Source organism: Tubulanus polymorphus, chromosome 2, assembly GCF_964204645.1.
Source record: "Tubulanus polymorphus chromosome 2, tnTubPoly1.2, whole genome shotgun sequence".
NCBI classification, from domain to species: domain Eukaryota; kingdom Metazoa; phylum Nemertea; class Palaeonemertea; order Tubulaniformes; family Tubulanidae; genus Tubulanus; species Tubulanus polymorphus.
This window is the reverse complement of record NC_134026.1, coordinates 20,800,767-20,826,692: the sequence shown is the minus strand read 5'-3', so window position 1 is coordinate 20,826,692 and position 25,926 is coordinate 20,800,767. Positions and strand designations below refer to the sequence as shown.

Here is a 25,926-nt window from a genome sequence, read left to right as displayed (position 1 = left end):
TTCAAGGCGTCGATAAACTTTCAGGTTAGTTTTCTAGTTTGATTGGATATCATGGTCAGATTTTTGCATAAATGGGCATAATGCACAACACTGACCAAGGCGAAAAAAATTACGACGAAAAGCACAACGAACCGAGTCAACTCCGCACCTGGAAACACGACGGCCATTATCTAAATAGCCAATTACTCCAGTTACACCAAAAAGTTTTTCGATGATTGATTACAAAAACGATGCGCGTGTTCATCGAATAGCAAACTCGAATTCGCCTGAAAATAGATTTCGATATAGCATTACAGAGCAAGACTTCCGATGTTAGTTATCATGGTTAATTGAAAGTCGAAGCAATGACTATACGTAACGAAAGCCGAACCCCATGTGGCCATCGAGGATTCCACGTGTGACAGGCGAAGATCCACAAGGTTCGCTAGTAGTTACTCGGTCTTCCGCGTTCAATTTCTTCTGTATTGCGATGAAAACTAAATGAACTTCGTCTTAAATAGATCAATTATTTAAGAAAAATGAAAAATACACCGATATCCAAGAAGATGAATGAATCTTCAGTATATTTGGTGGGTCTTGTGATGATATCTTGATTCGGGAGACTAAAAATTCAGTTCAAATTTCATTGAGGATTGAACTAATTTTGACAACGCAAGACTGAGTGCCCGTCACACCATCTGGTGGGATACCTGGTGTCACTTCCTGGTATAGATAAAACCTGTCATGTCATCACGCGGAACGGAAAGGTTTTCGGGTCCGAAATGTTTTTGAAATACAAATGCGATATGGGCAGCATCCCCACGCCCAAATAGCTGGTCAACGTCCAAAATTTACCTTTTTCTAATTTTCTGTTCAAACGAATGTTGCCATGTTGAAATAATACATTAATGTCTCAATCATCTAGATAACTCTTCAATCGAATCGTTTTTCTCTGCCTGAAGTGATTCCACAAAAACACCTGACCGTACGCGTGTCTAATGGCGGCGTCGCATACGACGACGACGAGTTTGAAAAGTTTTCCGTCGCCAGTCGGAGACGCAGCTGATCGCGAGATCGTTACAGCCACGATATCCTCATACCCAAATCATCTTACGATCACCTCCGTCGTGAGGATTATTGCGATAATCGCGCGCCGAACGCCGGGTTTTCTTCACGAGGTGCCTCGTTCGTTTCATTCACAAACATCGCCCATTATATTTTCGGCGAGATTTCGACGTCTAAATATGCTCAAAAATGATGCAACATAAATAATGGAACGTCGAGCCATCATTGTACGCATTAAATTGCGTATAAAATGATATACAGAATTCGCTTAATTCGGATCACAACATCAACATTCACCCGACTTACGGGAAATCCGGATTAAATCACTTTGCTGTATATATTAATGAACAAATTAATGGACGGCAAATATTCTCCGAATAAGACCAAAATCCGGATTCAGCTGAACCGGATTAAGCGGGTTTCACTGAATATATACTTCATAAATCCTGGAGTTACTGTAATATTGTATATCTAAAAACTTTTTACGCGGCCGTGAATAGTATCTATGTATATTATTGTTGTACGTCTTTGCGAGTTATCGATGAAATATAATGTCGATAGACTAAAATCTATAGCGAGAACTTCCGAAACGGGATGGATTGACATATAGCCAGGTGCTCGAAAAAATTGTACAATTTCTGGAGCAATAAATTAAAATCTGAAATCGGAATACAACTAGTAGACGCAAGTGTTTGTTCAGAGGCTTTTTACGCGGTCGTGAAGTATCGCGAAGAACAAATTTCGTTTGTCACTTCCTGCAGGTATTTCACTATTCCTCGTCAACTTTGCTCGTGCAACGATAGTGACTTATTACGGGTCTTCCGAGTGGCGAGCGGGTACAGTCGGCAATTGACTATGACTTCCTGCCATAGAGATGTCGCGTATACAAAAATAAACGATGACTGACTATTCATAAGGAAATAGATAAATTTAGATTATTTTGCTTCGCGAGGCCACGGACGGAGCGCTTATCCCTGATGACCGTCGAGTGCGCCTGGTCTATTTCTTTCGGGTCGCACTCTATTGTCCACGATCTGTCCAGGAGTGGCGATGAACTTGTCGCAAAAATGTCAACATCCCCCATAGAATCACTGGCAATTCAACAATTTGTGCTTCCGTCGTCCATGTGTCCAGCTAATCGTGCCAGAAATTAAGCTAATCAGTCAGATACCCATGATTATTCTTTTGATTCTTCCGAACAACCAATCAGCGATCACACCAGCGAATTCCAGCGAATTCTATGGAATTCTTTTTTTCGAAATAAGCAACAGTATTTTCATTCACAATTTCAATTCGCAGCGCGCGTGAATGATCGACTCCGACACTTCGTTTGGTGGTAAATGCATTTAAGAATGCACGCATCATAAATAGGATAACACTTTTTTGGCCGCGTCGAAACTACGCAGACTACTCACGACATAAACATTTCTACACTTCTCATATTCCATTCCACCATAGTAGGACGTCACGAGTAACAGGTTACATTCGGTCAGTGTCCTCATTGGTCAAATCAGCCGAGTGGTTAGAGCCGTGGGTTTTTTAAGTTCAGGTTTTAGTTCCAATAGCGGCTTCCAGGGATTTTTCTCTAGTTATGGCAAGATGGTTTCTCCATATGAAATTATTGATCACGTTTGTTTTTTTTTGCCCACCCGTCGTAACCCCAAAGGTACATAAGTTCGTACATTGATAGCGTGGAATATGTACTGTACACAGTCCTGTGCGGCGAATTGTGCCCTACAAAGAGTTGTCGCAAGAAAATCATGATTTCATTAATTCCAGTAATCTCGTACGATAGCGAATGTGATATTCGTATAATAAATCAACGATTTTCGTTACCGAACGCAAAACGACAGCAGCGCTACTTAGAGCAGCACAGGGAAATACAGAAACAACCGCGTTTCACCGAAACGAAAAATGCTCGATTCCGTGTTTCCGAGTTGCCTTGTGTTATGGACCCGAGCACTGCAAATACGATATATTTATTTGGCGAAGGGCGGAATACGCTGAATAAAACCGTCCCCCGTATTTTGACGTAGTGTACTGCGTCTGCATTATTTGCCGAATTGAATTGTAAAACGTTGAAATAGATCGAGGCCAATTGTCCAGTTTTTGGCTGAGTTTCATTAAATTCCACAATTCGTAAGAACAATTTTTCGGAAAAAAATATCCAACTTTAAATCTGTGTTAAATACAACGTTACTGTAACGTTTTTTTAATGGAATTGCATACGTGCCACTGTTCGCAATCTTTAATAAGTATAAAGTATAAAATGGTGCTTGATCGCACTCCGGGATCCGACGCGTTTCGCGCGAGTCAGTTATTCCAAACCTTCGAAGTAAGAAATGAATTTAAAAAAACCACCAACTGACAAAATAAACTACAAACACCAGGCGATTTAGACTTAAATAAGGATCAAATTAATGTATAACTTCATCATACTTTTTAGATGGTATAAGATTTCACCATGTATTCTACAGTTCTCAATAACAGAACACACATCAGGCGTCAGGTTTTTTCTGAGAAAAACAGCATATACAAAAGCAACACGAACTGCGCTCCTGACGCCCACGGTGCCACCCTTGGTGTGAGGCAAGTACTCCTGTCCCCGAGAGGAAGAGAGCCATGCTTCGTTTCACTGAAAATTCTCAGGTGCGCTAAGCATTGGATTTTGTCACTTGGGTGCAATCTACGACGCTGCAACCTAACAAACTGCTTTTTTAACTGCCGATAACATTCATAAAAATCGTACACAATGGAAGCCGCATTCTTGTCCTCGTATGAAGGACATTCGGTCGTAGAATTTGTTTTTGCTCGAACCCGTACTACCATGACAAATTCCGAGAATACATGAAATGAGACAACAGGAATTGAATGAAAAAATTCAATTCTCAATGGGGTATGTTTAAACTAAATCTAAAAACTATAATAGGCTTTGAAGGAATTGCCACCCCTTTAGTCGTAATAAAATATTCCAACAATGAAGTTATCGTATTATGTACGGGTATAGTTTTTTTCAGCTTTCAGACGCTCGCGACTTCTGAAATAATCTGATATTCACGATCAAATTCGGTCGGCTTATTGTTTTTTTTTTGTCATTTGCATCGGCGGTTGCTTTGGGATCAACGGAGATTTTGCAATTTCGTTTTCACAATCGCGCTCCACGGATGAACTTCAAGACACATGTGGCCCCGTGGGGGAAGTACATGTAGCTATATGAAGTCAGCGCCGAAATAAAGATCACTTACCGAGGCCTTGCTTCCTTTGTAATTCCTTAAAACGCTGCCGAATAGGCTTAACGTATATATAAGGCCAGCCTACGTACTCGACTCGTTTGTACGAATTTTCCTTGAGTTTTTCATGTGAACTTTTCAAGAGAACCGCTATAAATGTCCGTTGTGGATTTGCTATCATGTCGTGTTTCATGTTTCCGAGCAAGGCTCGTTGACGAAACAAGCAAGAAAAACGTTTCTGTTTCGTGATTTCTATCTCGTCATGTGCGCTAATCATTTCGCCTCTATTCAAGAGTATCAATTTGTGTAGTAAGATAAGGTTTTTCAATAAGAATCAACGACCTAATTACGACTCAATTATAACTAACATTTCATACTTCACCTTTTGACTGTGTTATCGAATATCTGAGTTTTTTGATGCTGTAAAAACCATTACAATATTAAGATAAAATCCCACTATTTACAGATTAAAATCACCTGACGATGATCTCTAGGGTGAGATCGAAACGTCGTGTCTTTTATATATTTTAGATTTAATAAATAAATTCTGATTTTAAATTCTTTTAATCTGTAAATAGTGGGATTTTATCTCATTATCCGTTCACCACGTTTGAGTGTGGTCATCGTTCCATTACAATATTATTGTATGTTCTGAAACCTAGTATGCGCGTTATGATAATGTGAGTCAATGTGCACTACGTCACCGATATTGTCTTATACAATTAATAATTTTGGCGTTTAAACATATTTCGTAAGTCGTATTCTATTTTGATAATCATTTTTGAGAGGATGCGTCATCAATATATTGGGCTAGACTGGTTGCCGGTCAATTCAATACAATTATCGATATATTCAAATCCAAAATATCTTTATTGATCCTTAATATTATGATTTCATAATCTGTTTTCGTCGACAATATTAAGCAACGCATAAGAGTTATTTCTCAAGGCGTCAATAGACTTACTAGAGTTACTTTTCTTGTGCATACGAATTTTTGTATATGGGATGGTATTTGATGGATTGAAATATTAGCATCAATTCGATCTATCGACGGACGGCGATCGAACCGTGACGGCGGCGACGGCATCAATTTGCAGCGTTTAAAACCACGCCTTCGAGATCATTGTCCTCTGTCGGGAGGTTTAAATGTCGTTGCCTAACGATGCGCGAAAACGGGTCTTTTATAACGAAATCAACAGCGCGCGCGCGACGGTACACGTACGTTCGATCGACTATTTTTTTTGAATTGAATACCTTCGGAATCGATCGTTGAATCATTTTGTTTGTATATACGTCGTTTTGTGTTTTGTTTCCATCAAAATTAATCGTCGGTCTCCGGTTTTAATTGGTCGATATTCACGTATTTTTTAACCTCCACCGAGTTTCGTTTAGCCTTGAGGGCAATTGAATAAAATCGAATATTATCAATATAAACTGCTGAACAACAACCAAGTCTGACAAGTCTTCGATATTTTCTTTCTTAGACATTTTGTACGAAAATAGAAACTGTCCTTAGTGCTCTTTTTCTGTACACGCGCAGATTAACCGCACGAAAACTTGCGGCACCAATCAGATTGCTCGTTGTATATAATCGCCGAGGTAGATTTCACGGAAGAACTATAAACGGAAAACCCGGGCTAAAATAAAAGGGGATATGTGATTAGCTTAATAACATCATCTTAGCCGCGCGTGTGTAGCTGCACCTCGGTCTAGGGCAGCGTTTCGTACCGTGGCAATCTCGATGCCATCAGGTTCGAATCCCTGCCGGGGAAGGATGCACATCACATGATTACACGGCCTAAGAGTGGATTCAGCCAGCCATTTTATGAGAATAGAATGAGTCAATGCCGATCAAATAGAGCCGTGGAACATCCGACTAATAGGCTTTTAAGATTTAAGGGAGCGCGAGGGAGCGCGCTATTTTCCAAATGAAGGGCATGAAATAACGGCGCTGCGCAATAGAAATCTGAAATCATGGAAACACTGGCAAAGCTTTTTTTTCGTCAGAAATCATTAAATCCAGTCGAGAATGCTTAGAACCGTTTCTGATGCAATATATTTTCCATTAATATATGAACTGATACCGTTACCAGCCCACCAGAGATTTCAATGACAACAGCTCGTAAAATCACCATCACCGATGACCAAACCATAACCTCCTGGCTGCAATCAAACACACGAATGCAGCATTACAAAGGTCGGCTCCGTATATATTCCGATCACAGATGGTATGATTTTTACGACCGGTTGTCGGCGAATTGAGCATGCAAATGAAGCGATCACAAGAGACAGTCGATCTGGCATTTCGTGGGTGGTCATAAATTTGTCATTGAGATTGTTATCGTCGGCTTTACACGGGTGTCAATATAGAGAACCCCCGCACACGCAGACGACAGTTACACACACTCAGGACACACGATTCATTATCAGTTTAGTCGTGTGGTCAGTTATTAATATGGCGAGTCATTAATCTCGGACCCAGCAGTTTAAAACTGATAAACAAATCAATCACCACCAAGCTTAGCTCTCGTTACCTCTCAAAACTCCTTGTCCGCAGGAACTAGAGACCGTTTTGCAAAACCAACCAAAGTCGATAGTTTGGACTGTATTCAAACTTCCGGTCAAATCAGATAGCAATCATTTATGGTTAATCGTAGTTCACGTCGGTTGCGAACAGATAAGCCTTTATTGGCGATACTTTGAAATTATTAATACATATATCAGTAAAACTAAAAACCCTTGCTGGGGTTTCCAACACGATGGCTGGCAGGCATTATACCTGCCACGCACGAAGACGGGGTGCTGCAACGCGATTTTTTGATTGAGTCGTGATGAAATCGGGTAGAATCCCTGCAAGGATGATAATCTAAAGCATAGAAGCCGCCTTGTTGAATTCTAGGTAATAGTATAGCGCAAAGATTATAATGTGAAAAGACCTCAGTAATCACGGAATGTACAGTGTATAAAGCAATTGTAAAACTTCTGTGCGTCGGATTCGTCTAAATCGAGAAATCTCCGCAAAGTCGGCCAAAATAATGAGGTCCGAAATTTTGCCATTCGTTTTCCTAAAAATTCTATCTCTAATTCGGATTTCCTAAGTCGAGCAATTGCCTGAATCGAACATTAATTATGTTGTTATTATCATTATCAATCGCCAAAATGAATGAAATTACAAATCGAACGTTTTTTATTGGTTTATATGGCACCTACTTATAAATCTTCTAATTGAATGTCATGTATATAGGATGTCTATTATTCTAAATCCGTTTTTTTGTTTGCAAAAACGTCCCTAAACCCGACTCGTTCATATTTTGCCATGGACACATAGTCCTCTGTCTAATGCGATATTTACTGTATTTCATAAAAATAGAAATGTATATGTAAACTTTATTTCTTTCCAACGATTTTCTGTCACTTGCCAAGCCGATCTTTTCGGCGAAACTAGGCGATGATGGAGACGAGTTTCTCTGACGGGAGGTTTCAGTACGAGAGAAATAGAGACATTTTAACATAACATAGCTTGAAATCTAATCGCTGAATCAAGTGCGGAATTTCAATCCGCCGTAAACTCGAAAATCTGAAGAGTTCACGACGTGCGACTGAAGAGAGTTCAATGAGTTTTCACGGTTGTAAAACTCGGCGTTGACCTCGCACGCAACAGATTGATTACGATAGTTCATTTATGTAGTAAAGAGCAAATGTTGTGTATTCAACTAATGACCGTATTTGGTTAACGCTCCAACGCGGCCGCCTCGTTCTCTAAAATCATCATCAACAATTGCGTGAAATGCCAACTGACTAGCTAGAGATTTACATCCTGGACAAATATGATGGCTATAAACTAATATCTTCTCGATGTATTCATGCAGTAGCGGGGTTATACGTAGGACATTCTTTTAGCCGGAAAAGATGGCCGCCTCCGTTCAATCCCCCTATGAGGACAAGACCTTGTTTCATGATAAACTTTAACTAGATTTTCTGACGTCGTAAATACCACTATTATAATGTACATATATACACAAATACCGAGTATCAGTTATTCAAGGAGTTCTGTGCGAGTCGATGTGCACTACGTCATCGATATTGGCGTACAATACGATTACAATTATGAATTTTGGTATTCATTTCGTCACTGAATATATTTCATAACTCTTATTCTATTTTTGATGAGTTTGAATAATAGCTTTTGAGAAAATGTACTCTACGTCATCAATTCATGGGGTTAGACTGGTTGCCGGTCAATTGAATTCAATAAGCCATATATTCAAATCCAAATCAACTTCATTGATCACTAGTTATATATAATTTGTATATTATTCATTTTCGACTATATTAAGCAATATACGTGTCATTTTTATGGCGGCAATAAACTTTCAAGTTAGTTATCTTGTTTAGGTTTAGATACAATTTCACCAATTTTTCAGTAAGCCAAAAAATTCAGACATAACAATTTTGTCAAGCTTAAGCTTTACGCTCCTAGGCTACGTATCGCTCTCCCTCGGGGATACAAATTTTCAAATCACAGGGATAGTGAAATTTAACACGTCCAGGATTAAGAGTTAATACCACTGAAAAACAAAGCCCGAGGTGCCTGAAAAACTAAACCCAATTGGCAATTCAATGATCTCAAAGGGGTTTAATGGAGTCAGCCATCTTTTAAGGAAGGCCCTACGGATGACGTTTCTAATCAAGAACGAATGATGAAATAAAATAGTTATTCAATCGCTAATGAAATATCTAAAGCTTACATTTAAATGGAAATATTGACGATAAGAAATCAAATAATCCATCTATTTCATTCTACTTTAAGAAGAACTGCTTTTCAGGGTATATACATTCCCTACAGGGCTGGCAGAACCGGCCCCATATTTGGATTCAAACAATATGAATTCAATCTAAAATACACAAGTTATAGTTATCGGCGACGAAACTCGTGTTCTTCAATATACTGTAAACTTCAAGGTAACCTATAAGAATTAAATATGACATTGTATATTTAAACCTAGACACTTTACATTCGGCCATCAATTGCCTCCAATAAAATTGTTCGGATTCTAACAAACCGATTTTCTAAAACATCGCGAAATTCATATATCATGGATTTGTAAATATCACGCAAAGAATATTGTTTCACTTAATAGATATGAATTTTTTTCCCTTTTTCCTTCATTGCTGAATTGTTGATCTTTTGTTTTCATATACAATCATGTACTTCTGATTAACCCAGCACGTCTATATATATGTACACCTCTTTCTATTTTTCAGGACAAAAAAGACTGAAAAACTCCCCTCAAATATAGATATGAAGACATCAACGATATATCAACTATTTTATCTGGTATTCGTAAGCGCCGTGTTAACTGACGCGTTGTCCGACAAAGATCTCCGCCGAACGAACAAATTCGACCCGACGATCGCGCGCCTCTTACAAATCGCCGGCCGCCGACACCACCAGCTGAACGCGATGTCCGACTTAAAAATAGACGCCGCGCCGTCGAAACGTGGCGAAATGGCGTGGATCTGGCTACCGGGACAAGGATACGCCGAGGTGCCCGCAGAGCTGGCCGCGCAGGTGGCGCAAGGCGGCATCCCGGACAAGGGCGTCGCGAACAAACTGATGCGCTACGGCAGACGTAGGTAATCATCTAGACAACGACGACGACGGCGCGAGCACCGCGCGTACGTGCGCTCTCCAACCCCCCACACCACACGGCCGAGTTTATACGAAATAAGACTAAAAGACTAATAAGACCTTGCAAACGTTTTTTTTTTCTAGAAAACTTTATTTTTTGACATTAAAAACCCAAAACACAGACACACGACACACACGCGCGGCAATATACGAACGAACCAATCGAAGCAGCTAAATTCGGCTCGCGATTATGAAACTGTGTAAATATATTCATGTATGTGCACGTCGTTTCCAGCTGAAATCGTGTCCCGGTATGGAACAACTTATAAATGGGAGAAACGATATTGTCGAATATCAACACGGTTTTTCTGTTCAGTTCCGAAGTTCATCTTACGACAATATAACATTAATGCGAAAAATCGATTGCATGCCGCTACGTACATGTAAGAACTGGATCCTGGTGTGCGATAGTTTTTATAGACTATAATGATGATGATGATGATGGTCGTGTGTGTATATATGTCGCGAATCGATGGGCAGGTGAAAAAATAAACAATCATCAAATCCAATCAAACGCTGCCGGCTTTAGAATATAAATCGCTCTCATTTGTGACCATGTAAGGTATCACGTCAATCTAGACAGCACCTAAATCAACTAAGCACTTGTTTATTGGCGGCAATATAGTTCGCATCTATCGGAACAATCCACACGGCGAGCCGGGGCAAACGTTGAAAATTTGTCATACACGTCATTCGATCGTTCACGTGCCTGCGAAATCGTTTAAAAAATAGTATCCACAATCGCATCGTTTTGAAGTTCATGTCCGAACGACCCACTCCCTTCTGAATGTGCGACGTTGAAAAAATACAGCATTTTTCAAATTACCGTAAATTCGTGATCGTTGTTCTTTTCTCTCGTTTATCCCGATGCGTCGGGAGAGATTTAAATCTTGTCGGAGATCAACGGATTTTTTTCTATTTCTCTCGGAATTGATGGATGAGCCCGTTGAAAATACACGATCTATAGGAATGCCCCGAAAACAAAACAAATGAAACGCGAAAACAACAAAAAAGAGACTAATTTTTCACTTAATTCTCATTTTCGCCCTCAAATCACTAAGCATTTTGTTTCGCGCGTAGTCGCGTCTGTGATGAATTCAGGACGGAAAATGAAAAGTCCCAGAGCAATCAAGGCTGTCGTAAAGGTGGCAGACTCGGCGGACTTTTCACGCCCTTCGGCCACGAAAATCTATCGCCGGAGAAGTACGAACTATAATCAAAGGGTTTTTTGTATTCCCGGCAGGAGTTATAAAACTACGTCGTTTCCCGTCGACAAAGTTGCTCTGGCAGTCATCGGGGAGGTACGCCGCGCGAAGTCGCCCGTAGCTTTCGAGGAGCAGTACATCTTCTGTCTTACGCTGATTTTTCTAGTGGTTTGAGTAAAAGAGAAATCTATTTTTAAACATTAAGTTATTTAGGCTTTTCATTTCAATTCCAGATACATTAAACACACACATGAGAAACATTTTTATTCTGCAGTTGATTTCGACAACAAGTATTCCAACAATATGGAGAATGGCTAAGGGATTTTGTACGGAACGTTTAAACCAGTCAAAGATTTATATTACCATTACGCATCATAAATATGACCACATACACCAAGACCACGTTCAATGTGCTTCCAATTTGAAATAATTTGACTATTGCGGATCTAATGGGCTATGATAGCCTATCATAGCCAGTAAATCTCAAAAATGAAAAAAAACTCCCTAATTGATTAAATTTCTATTACATTTCCATTACTTCCTAGTTTACATTGAATTGATTTAGGAGTTAATCCTTTCAAGTGAAACTGATCACAAAAACTATTATTCACCGCAAAAAAAAATACAACGGCAAGTCGCAGTTTGCCGGGAAATATGATGTTGTACGGTGCAAAATCAGCGAGGTCTTTTCCACAAACTTATATCAGGTTCGTCATTTCACAGGACCAGACTTGCTAAGCCCGACGCGCATGATTCAGGCAAACACGGAAAACAGCAGACAGAAACATGTTTACGAACATTTCCCTGCGTTGAGCGCGTTTGAGAAACATGAAACATTCAACGCTATTGTTTCTGCGTTTCACTGCATCGTGTGCGTGTAACGTTCATTACTTAACAAATTCTTCAAAACTTTAAACTTGATTGAGTAAAATTCCAATGAGTAAATGAAACGTGGGTAGTAGGCATCTGGGCTCAACGTCTAAAATTGAATATGGAAGGAAAATTTTATTTTTAGGCCATTTTCCGACTTTCCACACATTTCCCATAGCCTTAGAGAAAAACAAACAAAATTTCCATAGCTTTTCTAGGGCCTGATGAAGGAATTCCCATTTTCCAAAACTTTCGAAGACTTTCCGAAGAACCCGGCTGCGATAATGAACAGCGCAGAATTCGCGCACACTATATACGGTATATCCGTAAATGGCAATCGGGCAATCAGCGATCGAATGGGTGAATAATCCAGAGACTCATGAATTACTACTTCCTAATGACTCTGTGACAGACGCAAGATCTGAAATAGCATCCAGTAACGGACTGAACATGTCACCGGAAAATTTCTATAAGAGATAAGGGCTAAGCATTGTCTGATAGCATTGTCTGATAGCGAATAGTTTTGTCATTGCCAGGGATGAACCTCATATATCCGTCCCTGCCGTACCCAGGAGGTATTTGGTCATCAGTTAGAGCTGTAAGATTACCAGAGAACTCGCTTAATTCGGATTTTTCAATCCAGATTTTCACTTACTAATTCAAAGAAATCCATAGGCATGGTCATCAGAATTAAGTGAAATCTACTGCATTTATATCTGAATCATGATTGATAGAAAATGCATTCACAGTGTTGTAGCAATGTGCTTCGGGTATGTGACGACCCCGTATTGACCGGAAAGTTTCATGTCGTTGGAGGCCCAATCTAAGGCAGGACACGGTTTCAAAATCCTCATATTTACGCTTTCGAGCTTCACAAAACGACTCGCAAGTTTATCCGCGAAATCATCTGCGAGCACATGGACCTGAAAACGATGTTTGTTTTAAACAAATTTAGCCAGACCAACATCAGACGAGGCCCGAACCAAATTTTAGCAGGGTCAAACTACTGCGTGTGAATTGCTACTGGTTCCTGAGTTGATTCACTTCGCTTTGTTTAAGCATTGTTCAGTATCGAGTGTCTGAGTGGTTAACGCGTAAACGCGCTCTCTAATTAGGCAAGGGTCAAATTCAACTCGTTGCTGTGTGATCGTGGGTTTAAAGTCGACCTTGGGCCTGTAAAAGTTGTCGTCGTGTGCAAAACAAATTTCACGCGAACACTTCAAAGATCAAGATTGAAAAATATTCAGTAAATCTGATACCCTAGGATAGCGTTACCTTCCTACGTCTCAAAACTACACCAGTAACCGGATACCGAAACCGAAAACTTTCTTTACTTCGGTATTTCATTTTCTCGTGCGCGCACGCGACATACTTTTAGCCGATCTTTTGTGTCTCTGGGTGCGAAATGTCAGCGAATCGAAATACGAAGGTTTCCGCGTTTTGTCACTCATCGACGCGGTAGCCGTCAACAAAACACCCAAGACAATAGACGATTGTTCCGATTTATCGTCGCATCGCTATCGAGTTATGCCGATAATAATTGATGAATCCGTACCGCGCGCATGACGCGGAGGTTTTTATTTGTTAAGATCTTCATCCACGCATGATGCAGAAACTGGCACGACATTGATTTTAAGTTACGACATTATATGAATATTTTGACTTATTGACCGCCATTTCATTTTCACTATTGATAGCGGTTAAGAAGTTTTCTTCAGTTGAAAAATTGATCCAGCTATTTGTGTATACATAGACAAATTGAAGGGCTACGTACCACTGGCACCTTGATTGGTCCTAAAATAAAAAAGTTCGTCCTCGCTTTTCTGCCTTAGGCCTTCAGTGCGACAAATCGAAAGCTGAGATACAGCCAATATAGGGAGTTAACCTATTCTAATGGAAACATACACGCAATTTTCAACCCGGAAGCCGAGAGTATGTCTTTGGCGCTTGTAGATCGACTTTATCGTCGAGTTGTTGTTATTGGGGGAGGATAAACATATTTTGCTGGCACATCCATCAGCCTCTGGACGCTCCTTCATATTTTCCTAGTGGATGCATGGATATGGGCCCAGTCTCTTGCACGATCAAAATTTCAAGCTTTACAATGTTAAGTGCGTTTTTTACAATGGTTTACACACAGACTCCGCAAAATATACGCATATTCAGCATACACCGAAAAACTTTGTGATTCGTCTTAATCGTTCTTTTGAAATGAATCATTTTCTATCCGATAAAAATATTTTCGTTCCGAGCAATTGTACGATTATTCGATGGTATCAAATCCTGTTTCACAGAGTGAGACACCGCAATGATGTGATGTTGAACGGTTGGACACCGTGGCAGAATGATTCAACCTCACGCAAACATTTCTAAGTAGTCACGAAAAATACTTCTAAAATTTCCCACAGCTGTAGTCTATTTCTGTATTCCTCCAGATTTTTGTCGAGTAGAAGCTAAATTTTTGGGCGATGAGAATGAACCATAAATTTCATATGCGTTTTACACTGGTTTGAAGGGTTGGTAAAAATTTTCTTGTCCACAGTTTGAACATTGTTACAGCGTCTACACAATGAATTTATTTTTCTATAAGGGCCACAACATCAAAATCAAGATTTTCAAATAGATATAGAAACAATTGTTTCACTATGTAAGGATTAGAATTAAGATTTTATTTACACTCCAACCATTTCTACGGAATATGGGAGACTATAAAGTATGTATAACATATTTTACAAAACAACAGAAAACATTAACTTTTCTTAATAAAATATATCAAATGTATCAACAATACATACATTCATTATCTACAATATATTAACCATTGGAGGGACTTCTATACATCTTTTGATGAATTTAGCTGACTGGCTTGTTGCATTTGTTGAAATATCAAGGTTACGAAAAGCGTTCAAATTCATACGGTTTTCACGGATTCAGGGTGTACTCAAAAATAAAATCTAGTTGATCACCGAAAAAAAAATATTACCAGCCGAGCATAACCGACATACAACACGCCACCTAGTGGATTGGCCTTTCGCCTGGCTACTATCGTTCTCACGCCGCGAATAGGATGTCTTGAAATATAAATCGCGGAGACGCGCGTTCGACGATCTCCACTCTCGCCTCGCATACGACGACTTTCGAAAGAATATGGAATTTCAGTTCGCGACGTGTCCCGTCGAGAAAACAACAACCGCGAGCACAAGTTCTTCGTCGGTAATGGCTTAGAACGCTATCAATCTCTATTCTTAACGTCAACTCAATAACATCGAAATTAGACCGTAGACAAGTCAGATCGTTCGACTTCCGTCGTAAATCCGATATGCATCGTAAGTATTCATAAGTTTCGAGTCGTCGCGGCGAAAATTCAGCGTTTAGAAAAAAAAACTGTAAATTTACAACCGGTACTAGGGAGATACGTTACTTAGGCTCATCGTATAGCGTTTTAGAATGATTCGAATAGCGGTGCGTCTCTGGCGAATCTGTCACATCGAGAACCCTCGGAAATAATACATGGCGATACTTAATCGCTTGAAAACAGTAAATTATCACGTTCTGATCATAAGATTTGCTTCCCTTTGTTTAAACACTTAAGTTTTCTTAGAAGAGGCACTTTACGAGAATGACAGTTAAAAGCAATTATCTCTTACGTATCGACACGACGAATGATACTCGTCCATTTTAACTTACAATCAACATGCAGTAAGTAAAGCCCTCAATTTGTATTCGCTTAATTGGACTTCGATCTTATGCGTTCAAATATTTTTTTCACGCACAACATGAATATATTTCAATGAAGATCTTTTGTTGTTTTTTTTATCATGGAACCGCCAACGAACTTTCCCGATTACTCGGTATAAAAAGAAATAATTTCTATATTTTTCCCGGCACCCCCTCATTTTTAAACATAGATATTGATACAGAAATAAACATTTATTATTTCATTTCCACGACTACGTCGTCTTTTGACATCACGCACAAAATAAATCGTGGTGGGTGATGGTGTTCTCATGGATATATTTGTCAGGTTCATTCAGTAAAAAGCATTACTTGCAAAAATGGTGGCATCACTTACGTGTTTTAGGCAATGAATAGACAATATTCAGGTATCATTGTCCAAAATAAAGCGATTAAAAAGATTTTTTTTTCAAATTCCCCTCCTCGATCACTTTATTAGTGTAACGAATTCAATTTAAAAAAAAATGTTTTCATTCCAAATTATTTCAAGTCCATCAAATCTGTGGTACGATAAAAATGAAAAACTGGACTTAGAGAACTGATATCCACTGTTGGATTCACAAATCAATCGCAGAGTCGACCAATGAGTCGATCTCAACTCACAACCCCGGCTTATATACAGGAATCAGGTTCAAAAAAATAAAAATCTTGAAAGAGTTGGAACAGTTGCAGCCCGAGCAATCAAGTGGCTATCTAATATTTCAATTGCCACATCGTACACGTGACTAAAAAGATTACAATGTCACAAATTTATTAGATTCTAATTCCGTGGAAGTTCCTTCACTTTGTGATTAGAAAAACTAATCCCACACTCTGCAAAACATTTCAGCGGAGACTCGTTCTAAACTTGAATGAGCAGCTCAGAAACTAATTCCAATCAAAACAAGATACACGCTTGCTTATAGATATATACGTAGCATCTTATAAACCCACACTGAATGAAGGGTATTAACCTATTGTATGAGCTTAGCGTCGCGCACATATTTATTATCACGCGTGGGCACTCCATCTCATGGGGTAAGCAAGGTTAAAAAAAATTGTTGTCGGTATTGTGGGCTGCAGTGAAATAACCGAATAATCCTCATTTGAAAATTTCGATTTGATCCTTACTTGTTTGCCCGTAAACAACATATCCTACAAGTGTAGTGCATGAAAATAATGACGCGACTTAATTCAGCGTAATGTTGGATGACATTTTGGTCTTAAAGAATGGCATTACGAGGCTTTGCCTAATGCCTGATTAGTAGAATATGCCGTATTACATATTCGTTAGTACTTGCAAATGTAAACAGCTTTATTAACATTGAAATCATAACAGATACAAGATAATAGATACATTCAAATACGTAAAAGAATCTCAAATAATATTTAATTTTTTGTTATTTCTCACTGAAAACTCTTAAATTGCTTACCTTCGGTTTATACACTTTCGATCTGTATCCTTCGCCTCTTTGATGTCTGTCCCAATCATCGATTTTATCTTTCCTTTTTTCGTCCTCTTTCTGTAAGAAACATCAAACAGATATCATAGTTACGTACGAGAAAAATACGTCGTAGACCTCTATCTCGGAAAGTGCTATCGGAAATCAGAACTTTTCATGGACATTTCATTTGGATATTAAAGAAAACATTTCTAATCAATTAATCACTGATCAAGTATTCGGTTAATTATAGCTCGCATCAAGGTGAAAGATTACTGGGTAACAAACACGGAAAATAGAAAACCATTGGCACTTTTGTCGGACAATTTTTTACGCCACACCATGAAGTGTAGTTACAGAGGCTGCTAGTAGTTCTACAGACATATAAAGCTGCGATCACATGAGCGTCTTTGGTCCGGCCTAAATTTTGCCCGGGACAAATGATTGCGTATAAAATTGCAACAGTTTCAGGAAATTACCCACTCCGCGCTTTGTTTGAGCATTGTTTAGTATCGAGTGGTCAGTGGTTTACGTGTGTACCCACTCTCTGATTAGGCCATGCCAAATTCGACTTGGGGGCCTGATCCGCGATAATCTGGCCCAGGCCAAACCGTCTCCAAGTGTGATCGGGGCTATAGGTTTTTCTTTCTCCTCAGAACTTTTTTCATACGCCTTGCGTTGAAAGGGTATACATTGATATCATATAAGCCAGGTTACGATTGAACTTATTCATGTTTGAGAATAGCGATTCCGGATTACGAACTCTCTACTGGCCTTCAATCGGGTTTACAGATTACATGTATTCCTCGGAGTAATCGTTTGAGACATACAATTATTCCGAGGTTATTCCGAATGGTCGAAAAGAACGCGCCAGTTAGATACTTCCGGAATCGGCAGAGACCAAATCGAAACCCGCTTTATCGTGTGAACCATTTTGCTTTCTTATATAGGCCCTACTTTGTGCTCAGGATATTTCGATCAGGTCACGGATTTCGATCATTGTTAAGAGAGCGATTATGCAAATTTTTACGACCGTTTGACTCGGGATTAATGACGGGAACTGGAAGTGCAGTGGCGACGCCACATGTATGGATCCGAATATCGTCTAAACAATGCACTTTCAGCGAGGTAAATGGGTCGTTATGTCGGTGTAAAGTTAACGCTCTCTCCGAAGAAAATGTTGAGAGTAACTCTGATCGTAGCTGAGGTGTTCGGTACACTGCAACTGGTTTTTTTAGGCCTATACTATGAGCCAGTCATTTGATAAGCCAAACTATTTGAAACAAAACTCCCTATATTAGATCTTGGAGTAATCATTTGAATTACTCCAAGATTAGATTCAGGTTGCCCCTTTCTCCAGCGCGGGAGCCAATAAACCCTGGGGCTGGTTTTATAGACTGGTATTAACTTTAACCCGGGTGGCTTACTCAATTCATTTTCAATCGGGTTAACCCCAGCAAATGGTTTTTTACACTTGTTCTACTAAAAATGTGATACGTTTCTAATAATGACAATCGTAATAGCTGAGGGTAGTGCTGAAATCAGGCCAATAGATGAATAAACTAAAATGTCATTTTGGCAACCACATTTTTTCGTGGCGACAAAATATGGCCAATTCAAGACTGCATATTTATCTAGCTATGAGTTTCGACGTTTCTGGTAGGGACATCCAGATTAATGTTTTATTTACATTTACAGGTTGACTGTAAATAATAGCCGCATGAGATCGAAACACAGATTCGACAGATTTACCAGGGCCTTCCGAGAAACTCATACCAAATCCCGATAGAAAATTACTCAACAATTTATCACTGTATCTAATTTGTTCGTACTGAGTTATTTTCTGATAAAGCAAACATTCCGAATGTATGAGCTCAATAAATGCAGTGGATGTTGCACAGTCGTTGAAGCCTGTTGTCAACACGTGACAAGTACACTGCAACAAATATGGCTTTGAATTATTCGGTTAGGATGGCATAAAAAGTAGGACTCATAGAAATGATGGAAACAAAAAATAATTCGGAATGAATTTTAGATTGCTTTAGAAAGGATTCTTTTTACATAAAGCTGATGCCTATCTTTACCCGGTACTGGTGATATTACAAAATGCTAACCTTCGCAATTGATACGACTTTAAGTGAAATATAGGAAACTCCATAGAAAGAGCTACACAGTAACGGTGGGAACAATTAGTAAATGTTCACTCTCAAGCCATAGCCAATTGTTCCTCATGTCACTAGCAAGATGTTACCACTGGTTCAGTACTGCTGCATATAATACATGTATAGAATCCTTTCGAATGTTCAGTGTTTTATATCGCAAATTTACATTGCTTAGTGTTAAGTTTACGAAAAAGCGGTTTGAATCCTATCGACGTCGCAGCATCCATATTCTTGACTAGACACTGTAGGTGTTGGAATCATATTGAAACAAATATCATGCTTTTTCGGAACACACAGAAATAACCCAATTCACAAAGGAAGAGTAATTGGAGCAATCCTATACATTTCCTGGTGCGACTGGGTTACGAATCTACTTTTTAGAAGGGACACCGTACCCACTTGGGGAAATGCTTGACAATCTGACATTTCGATGTTCAATGCCCCCTCAATCTGGTGGACAACTACAGTAACCAAGGACCTTTCTGACCACATTCATAGAAAATGTCAATTTTGCAATTGGCTGACATTATCTTACACAGAATCACAGAATTATTTGGTTAGGGCCTACATGTTAAAAGTAGGCACTGAGGCGGGGGATTGGGGGTCCTTCCCTAAAAAATCATTTTCTTTATGAAGTGCTGTTAGATACATTCTCTCGATCCTTTGTGATACGTTCTTATAGGAATATCAATACACATGTTCCTCGTCAATCATAGTTTAGAAACAATGGTACAAGCAAAACAATATGAAAGGACAACAAGAAGATTGAAACAAAAATTGAACTAGGGGTCCAGGGACACCATGCCCACTTGGGAAGTGGTTTCAAATGCTCAACAATCTAACAATTTCAATATTCAACGCCCTCTGGTGACCATATACAAAAACCAATGACCTTGAAACTCAATACAATCATAAAACATGTCAGCAGCTACGATTTTGTAATTGATTGTGATAACAAAAAATGCCTCGTTACTAATTTAATATGGAAATACTAAGTTAATCTACTATTCAACGCCCCCTGGTGACCATATTCAAAACCCAATAACCTTGTAACTCACCATATTCATAGAACATGTCATGAACTACAACTTTGCAATTGATCATGGCAACAAAATATGCCTAGGTACCAATATAATAAGGAAATACCAGGTTATTCTACTATTCAACGCCCCCTGGTGACCATATAGAATAACTAATTTCCTTAAAACTCACCACAATCATAGATGATGTCATGAGCTACAACTTTGCAATTGATTGGGGTAACAAAATATGTATTGGTACAAATATAATATAGAAATACTAAGATATTGTATTATTCAACGCCCCCTGGTGGCCATATACAAAAAACAATGAACTTGAAACTCACCCCAATCATAGAACACGTTATACGCTACAACTTTCTAATTCATTGTTGTAACAAAATAACAAAATATGCTTAGGTAACAATATAATGTCGAAAAACTTTTTCCCACCTACGAATGAGTACTAATGACACCAAGATGGCCGCCAATTGCGTCATCATTGGCGGATCAAATATACCTATCTCAGGTATAAAACATCCCTTTACAAAGAATACCCATCACAAATTGCAATGAGAAATGGCAAACCAGTAGGAAGCCAAAATTGACATTTTTGGGCACTAAAAAGGTCATAGGACGGCCATCTTGAGTCAGATGGACCAAATGTTTCTTATGCTGATGGGCCCTTGGTAGATTCAAATATATTCGAAAGATCAAGGTAATTGATCATATCGTCTTCAAAATTTCCCTCGTAAACTTCGAAAATGTGTAAAAAGTGCTGATTTTGGCGAACAACAATGGCTGCCAGTCGGCCATCTTGATTCTGATAGGGCCAGTTTTTGGGCTGAAGATGTGTCTAGGGTAGATACATGTATAAACCAAATATCAAGACATTACCTTGAAGCGTCTTCAAAACTTCCCAAAATAACTGGATTCCGGCTACGGACGGACGGACGGACGAACGGACGGACGAAAAGTGGACGCAATAGCCCGCTGGGACTAAAGTCCTAAGTGGGCTAAAAATTGAAATTCTACGAATTTAAGCGTTCAAAAGCTGTTTGGTGGACTGCCAAAGTAAACTTTACTGGGTATTTTGACCCAGTTAAAAAATCATTCGGTTACAGTATGACAATCTTTGGCTACTGTTTGCAATTAATGGATATAATGCTCGTCAGGGCCAGTAATATTTTGTTTTGTCGCAAGATTTCTTGCAAAGCACTGAGATTTAATTAAGGAAAAACTGTAGTAAACTATTGATTCATTGTCAAATTTTTTTGATAAATTTTGGAAAATTTATACCTAAGTGGAACCTATATGATTGAAATATTGACCTGACCAAGGACGGGTGGTCAAGAAGCACCAAGCAATCAGGTAGGAACAAACCAAATATCAAGATTATCCATTGAAGCATCTTCAAATCTTCCTAAAATAACATAAATGAATTCCGGATGGACAGACAACAAATAAAAAGTGAACGCAATAGCCCGCTGGGACTTATGTCCCAAGTGGGCTGAAAATGAGACTATTTTGCTTACTTTACGTTGTTCTTCAGCAAATCTTGCCGCTTGGGCATCGTGTTGTTCTTGCCACCTTCGGCGTGTGTTCTCCATAGCTTCCTGGCGTTTTAGGGCGGTGTCCGCATCTACATCGAAAATGATTATACAACTCGAGGCAAATTTACCGACAAAGTATCAGGCTGTATATTCGGTGTGCTTCAATATGAGCCAGTTGCAGAAATGTTGGTTGGAGAGTTATCTGTAAGGTATGTAAATGCCATAGTGAAAATTGTTAACGCATTTTAATCATGGTGTGTATCCAACAGTTATATCTAACCACATTTTCAGCAACTGAACTCAGGACTATTCTATACATTTAATTAGAAAATATCATCTTCCGAAGTTTTTTAGAGTGGAACTGGCCAGAACATGTAAGCTTACTCAGGATGCCCTCTAATGCTCGTCCTAATACCACTCTCAACTAGTCAACCCAAATAAATAGGGGATGGCCCAGAGAAACGTGGAGGTATTCCATGGTCAATGAAATGGAAATAAAAAGACTGACGACATGTGAAACTAGCAGACCGAAGACTCTTGACTTCATCAAGCAAGCCTGGATGCCCACACACCAGCAAGGACAACGCAGGTTCTAAGTAGGCTATGTCAAACAAGTTCTACAGTTGTGGGATAGATCCAATTCTTGTGTTTAAACGTGTAGCTCATTTCAAGAATAATAGCAATCTAATGATAACAGATGACTTCTGACAAGTCTAAGGGATTTTCTTTAAATTTACCATATTGCAGTCCTTCGTTCTTCTTTTTCCTCTTCCAAAACATGAGATTCCTGAATTTGTGCTCATATCTATTCTTTAGGAAAGCGACAGCAACAACGGCCAAAACGATATACCAACCATATGACTTAATGAGTATCACGGCTGAAATCAATTCAACGTAGGCTAAATGACAAATTCTGCACTGAATAGGTAAGAGCTTATTGTGAAAGTAGGAAATGGATGATAATTTTGCCTTAATGTTCCAATGCTAAAACAGTGTCAATGTTTTCCAAAAATTGTCCACAATTGAAGTTATGGGCGCTCCTTATATTTCAGGATTGAAAAGGACACCTCGGAATGAACTTTGACAATCGTCGGCAGAGTTCGGCAGTCCCGATATTTGCAGGTAGATTAAGGCATTACAGAGATAGGAGTGTTTCCTGCCTTTCTGTATAGGCTTAGTATAGTTAAACGACGGGCGCGTAAATTCTGGGTAGATTATCAAAGTAGGAATAACATATTGCCGGTGAATAATTTAATATTTATCCATCATCTTAGCCAGTATTCAAGTGCCTGTGGTAGGCCTAAAGTGCTACTTGCCCTACCTACTAATCATTCCTGCCCATAACAAATGAAACCTAACCCTTTTCTCAACCTAACCCTTACCCTCACAGCAGCTCGTATCAGAATTGTAGGTAATGTAAAAACGATAATCTGTTAATCCAATGTATGTAGTATATCTTGAGATTGCGTGTCGAGTGCGTGAATTGACGTAAAATCGGAAAATTCGCGTTTGCAAAGCTGGATCGTATGGATTAACGAGACAACCACAATATCCAGAAAATGTAGAATGTTTTGCGCATTTGAAGCCCTCGATCATCAAAATCGGTGAAGGATTTCGTGTCGATTTCAACATTTTAAATTTCGAAATCGGCAAAAACCGGCGTCATAGCATTTTCAGTCCAGGCGATTTCGGCCCTAATTTCGGTTGAAAGACATATAATTCACAAACTATTCATTGGAAGTTGACGAGATTAGTTTTGTTAGAAGCAGGAAGCTATTAGCTTTCATATCATGCCTGGATTATCAAAATCGGATGAGAAATAACGAAATAGTAAGCGACTGAAGTTGAGTAGTTAGTGAGCGTCGTTAGCCCCCTTGTTATTTTATATATACTGTACATTGGATTAACAGATTATCGTTTTTACATTACCTACAACTCTGATAACAGCCCCTGTGCTTACCCTATGTACCCTAACCTTAAACCTAATTGATATTGATATTTTTATGAAAATCAATATCTTGTAACACATAGAGGGTGGTGTCAACGTTTTTATACTGCCGCGTCGGCAAATATAAATTGATTTCCACTTTCTTAGCCTTCTTTTTAATGATTTACTCTCTTCTTTCTTCATGCTAACCTGTGGAATACCAATCAAGATTAACATTGACATCCTGATGCTGTTGGGCGTCGAATCCCACGTCGTCGGGTTCGACGTGAACTTCTGCGTCCGGCACTTCTTGACGATCCATGTTTACTTCGTCTTCCAACTCTCTATGGTCGAAAGCGTCAGCGAAATCTGCCATGTGATTTTACTTCCGGGTTGTGTGTGGTGTAGCGGTTTCGGTGAAAATGTAAACAAAACGAAACTAAAGAAACGACGTTTAAACGCGATCAAGTGGCATTTTATTTTCAACTGAAAGCGTTTTGATAAGTATTTGAATATATATCTGAAGAAAACGTCTCTAATTTACATAATAAAGCGCTGTTTTAATTATTAATCGATAAGTTGGGACGTAGAAGTGCCAGATGTTCGCTACATAGCACGCTAACCAAACAATGACGTGTGTCAACGTTATTCGGCGAAATTGGATTCAAGTCCGACGTTAGCATACGTAGTTTACCATCGTCGGGACCATCGCAACCCACCTACTGCCATAACCAACACGGAACTAGTTTTGGGCCAGACAATGGCCCACCGATGGAGCAAATCATGGCAATAGATATGGAAGCCCTGAAACGACATTACGAATTACGTTGTACGAATTACGTTTTCCGACTCACATTTCGGTTCAATTTATCACGAGGTCAAGGTTGTGGTGCACTCTCCGTGTCGTGAATAACTTTGGGTAGCAGGCAAAAGGCAGCACTGTAGTGTGATCGGTTGTAATTTTTTGCCGAATGCTTCCTCAACTAATAATGATATGATGCCCGGATGACATTGCAGCCAAAAAGCTTTGCTTTCAAATATAAATTTTCATCATTAAAAGCTAGACTTCAATTCCTTTTTATCTCCATGAACCCCGAATAATTTGCAGTTTTGTATCGTCTAAATCATCGTGCCCTTGCCAAACAGGACAGTGTCAGCGTATGTAATTTATTAATTAATCAATCTGGACGTATGCTGGCTGAATCTACAATATACTATTAATCATTTGAAATTATCATAAGTCACTTGACTTCCTTGGTCTCATTATTACTCTATATTGTAGTATAGAATGCATACGCAACTCCCTCAATTTGACGATTGATATACATGTATGTATATATTTCGAAATGCAAAATAAATTCAGTCAGATTCATTCTTCGTCATGATTCGACTTCATTGCAAAGCCAGTGTTTTTCCGAAAAACTCTTGTAGCAATAGCCAATAAGTAAAAGGAAAACACAATTCGTAAAACGTAATTCGTTATGTCGTTTCATCTGTATGGAATACCTTGGGCCATACGAATTACGTTTTACGAGTTACGTTTTACGATATAAGAGTACGATATACGACTTACGTTTTACGCATCCTCCCTCTGCAGGGACTCGAACCTGATGGCATCGCTACACTCAACCACGGCACGAACCCCTGCATCAGTAGACCGGGTGCGCAGCTTTCCGAACGAAAACTGGCGGCACCAATCAGATTGCTCGTTGTAAAATCGTTGAGGCAAATTTCAAGGAAGAACTATAAATGGGAAAACCCGGGCTAAAATAAAACGGGATTTCTGATTGGCTAAAAATCACATCATCTGAACTGCGCATGTATATGCGCACACGGTCGATTATATGGCAGGATTTCGTGCCGTGGCAATCTTGATGCCATCAGGTTCGAATCCCTGCCGGGAGGATGCGTTTTACGACGCACGAGTTACGACTTACGTTTTAAGGAGAAAATTCGTCCAAACGCGATATACCGAGATTGAACACGACAATCGCAAGTTTGGATGGGTTTCGTTGAAATATTGTGTGGAAGATGATAGTTGAATCACCGCAATAAACAAGGCAACACG

General features: G+C 39.2%; 2 protein-coding genes across 2 annotated transcripts in view; one reads left to right on the top strand and one right to left on the bottom strand.

Moving 5' to 3' along the window:
• The window catches only part of LOC141900228 (uncharacterized), a 33,668-nt gene extending 22,880 nt beyond the window's left edge, over positions 1-10,788 (top strand). The window contains exon 2 of the mRNA XM_074787022.1: positions 9,540-10,788. Within this exon, the coding sequence (XP_074643123.1) occupies positions 9,577-9,915 (339 nt within the window). The 5' untranslated portion in view covers positions 9,540-9,576 and the 3' untranslated portion in view covers positions 9,916-10,788. The remainder of the gene's footprint in view (positions 1-9,539) is intronic.
• LOC141898451 (selenoprotein S-like) overlaps positions 1-25,600 on the bottom strand; it is a 63,547-nt gene extending 37,947 nt beyond the window's left edge. The window contains exons 1-5 of the mRNA XM_074784336.1: positions 25,432-25,600; positions 24,069-24,662; positions 22,669-22,809; positions 21,914-22,020; positions 17,189-17,278 (exon numbers count right to left, since the gene is read on the bottom strand). Coding sequence (XP_074640437.1) covers positions 17,189-17,278; positions 21,914-22,020; positions 22,669-22,809; positions 24,069-24,234 — 504 coding nt within the window. The 5' untranslated portion in view covers positions 24,235-24,662; positions 25,432-25,600. The remainder of the gene's footprint in view (positions 1-17,188; positions 17,279-21,913; positions 22,021-22,668; positions 22,810-24,068; positions 24,663-25,431) is intronic.
• Between the last annotated feature and the right edge of the window lie 326 nt (positions 25,601-25,926).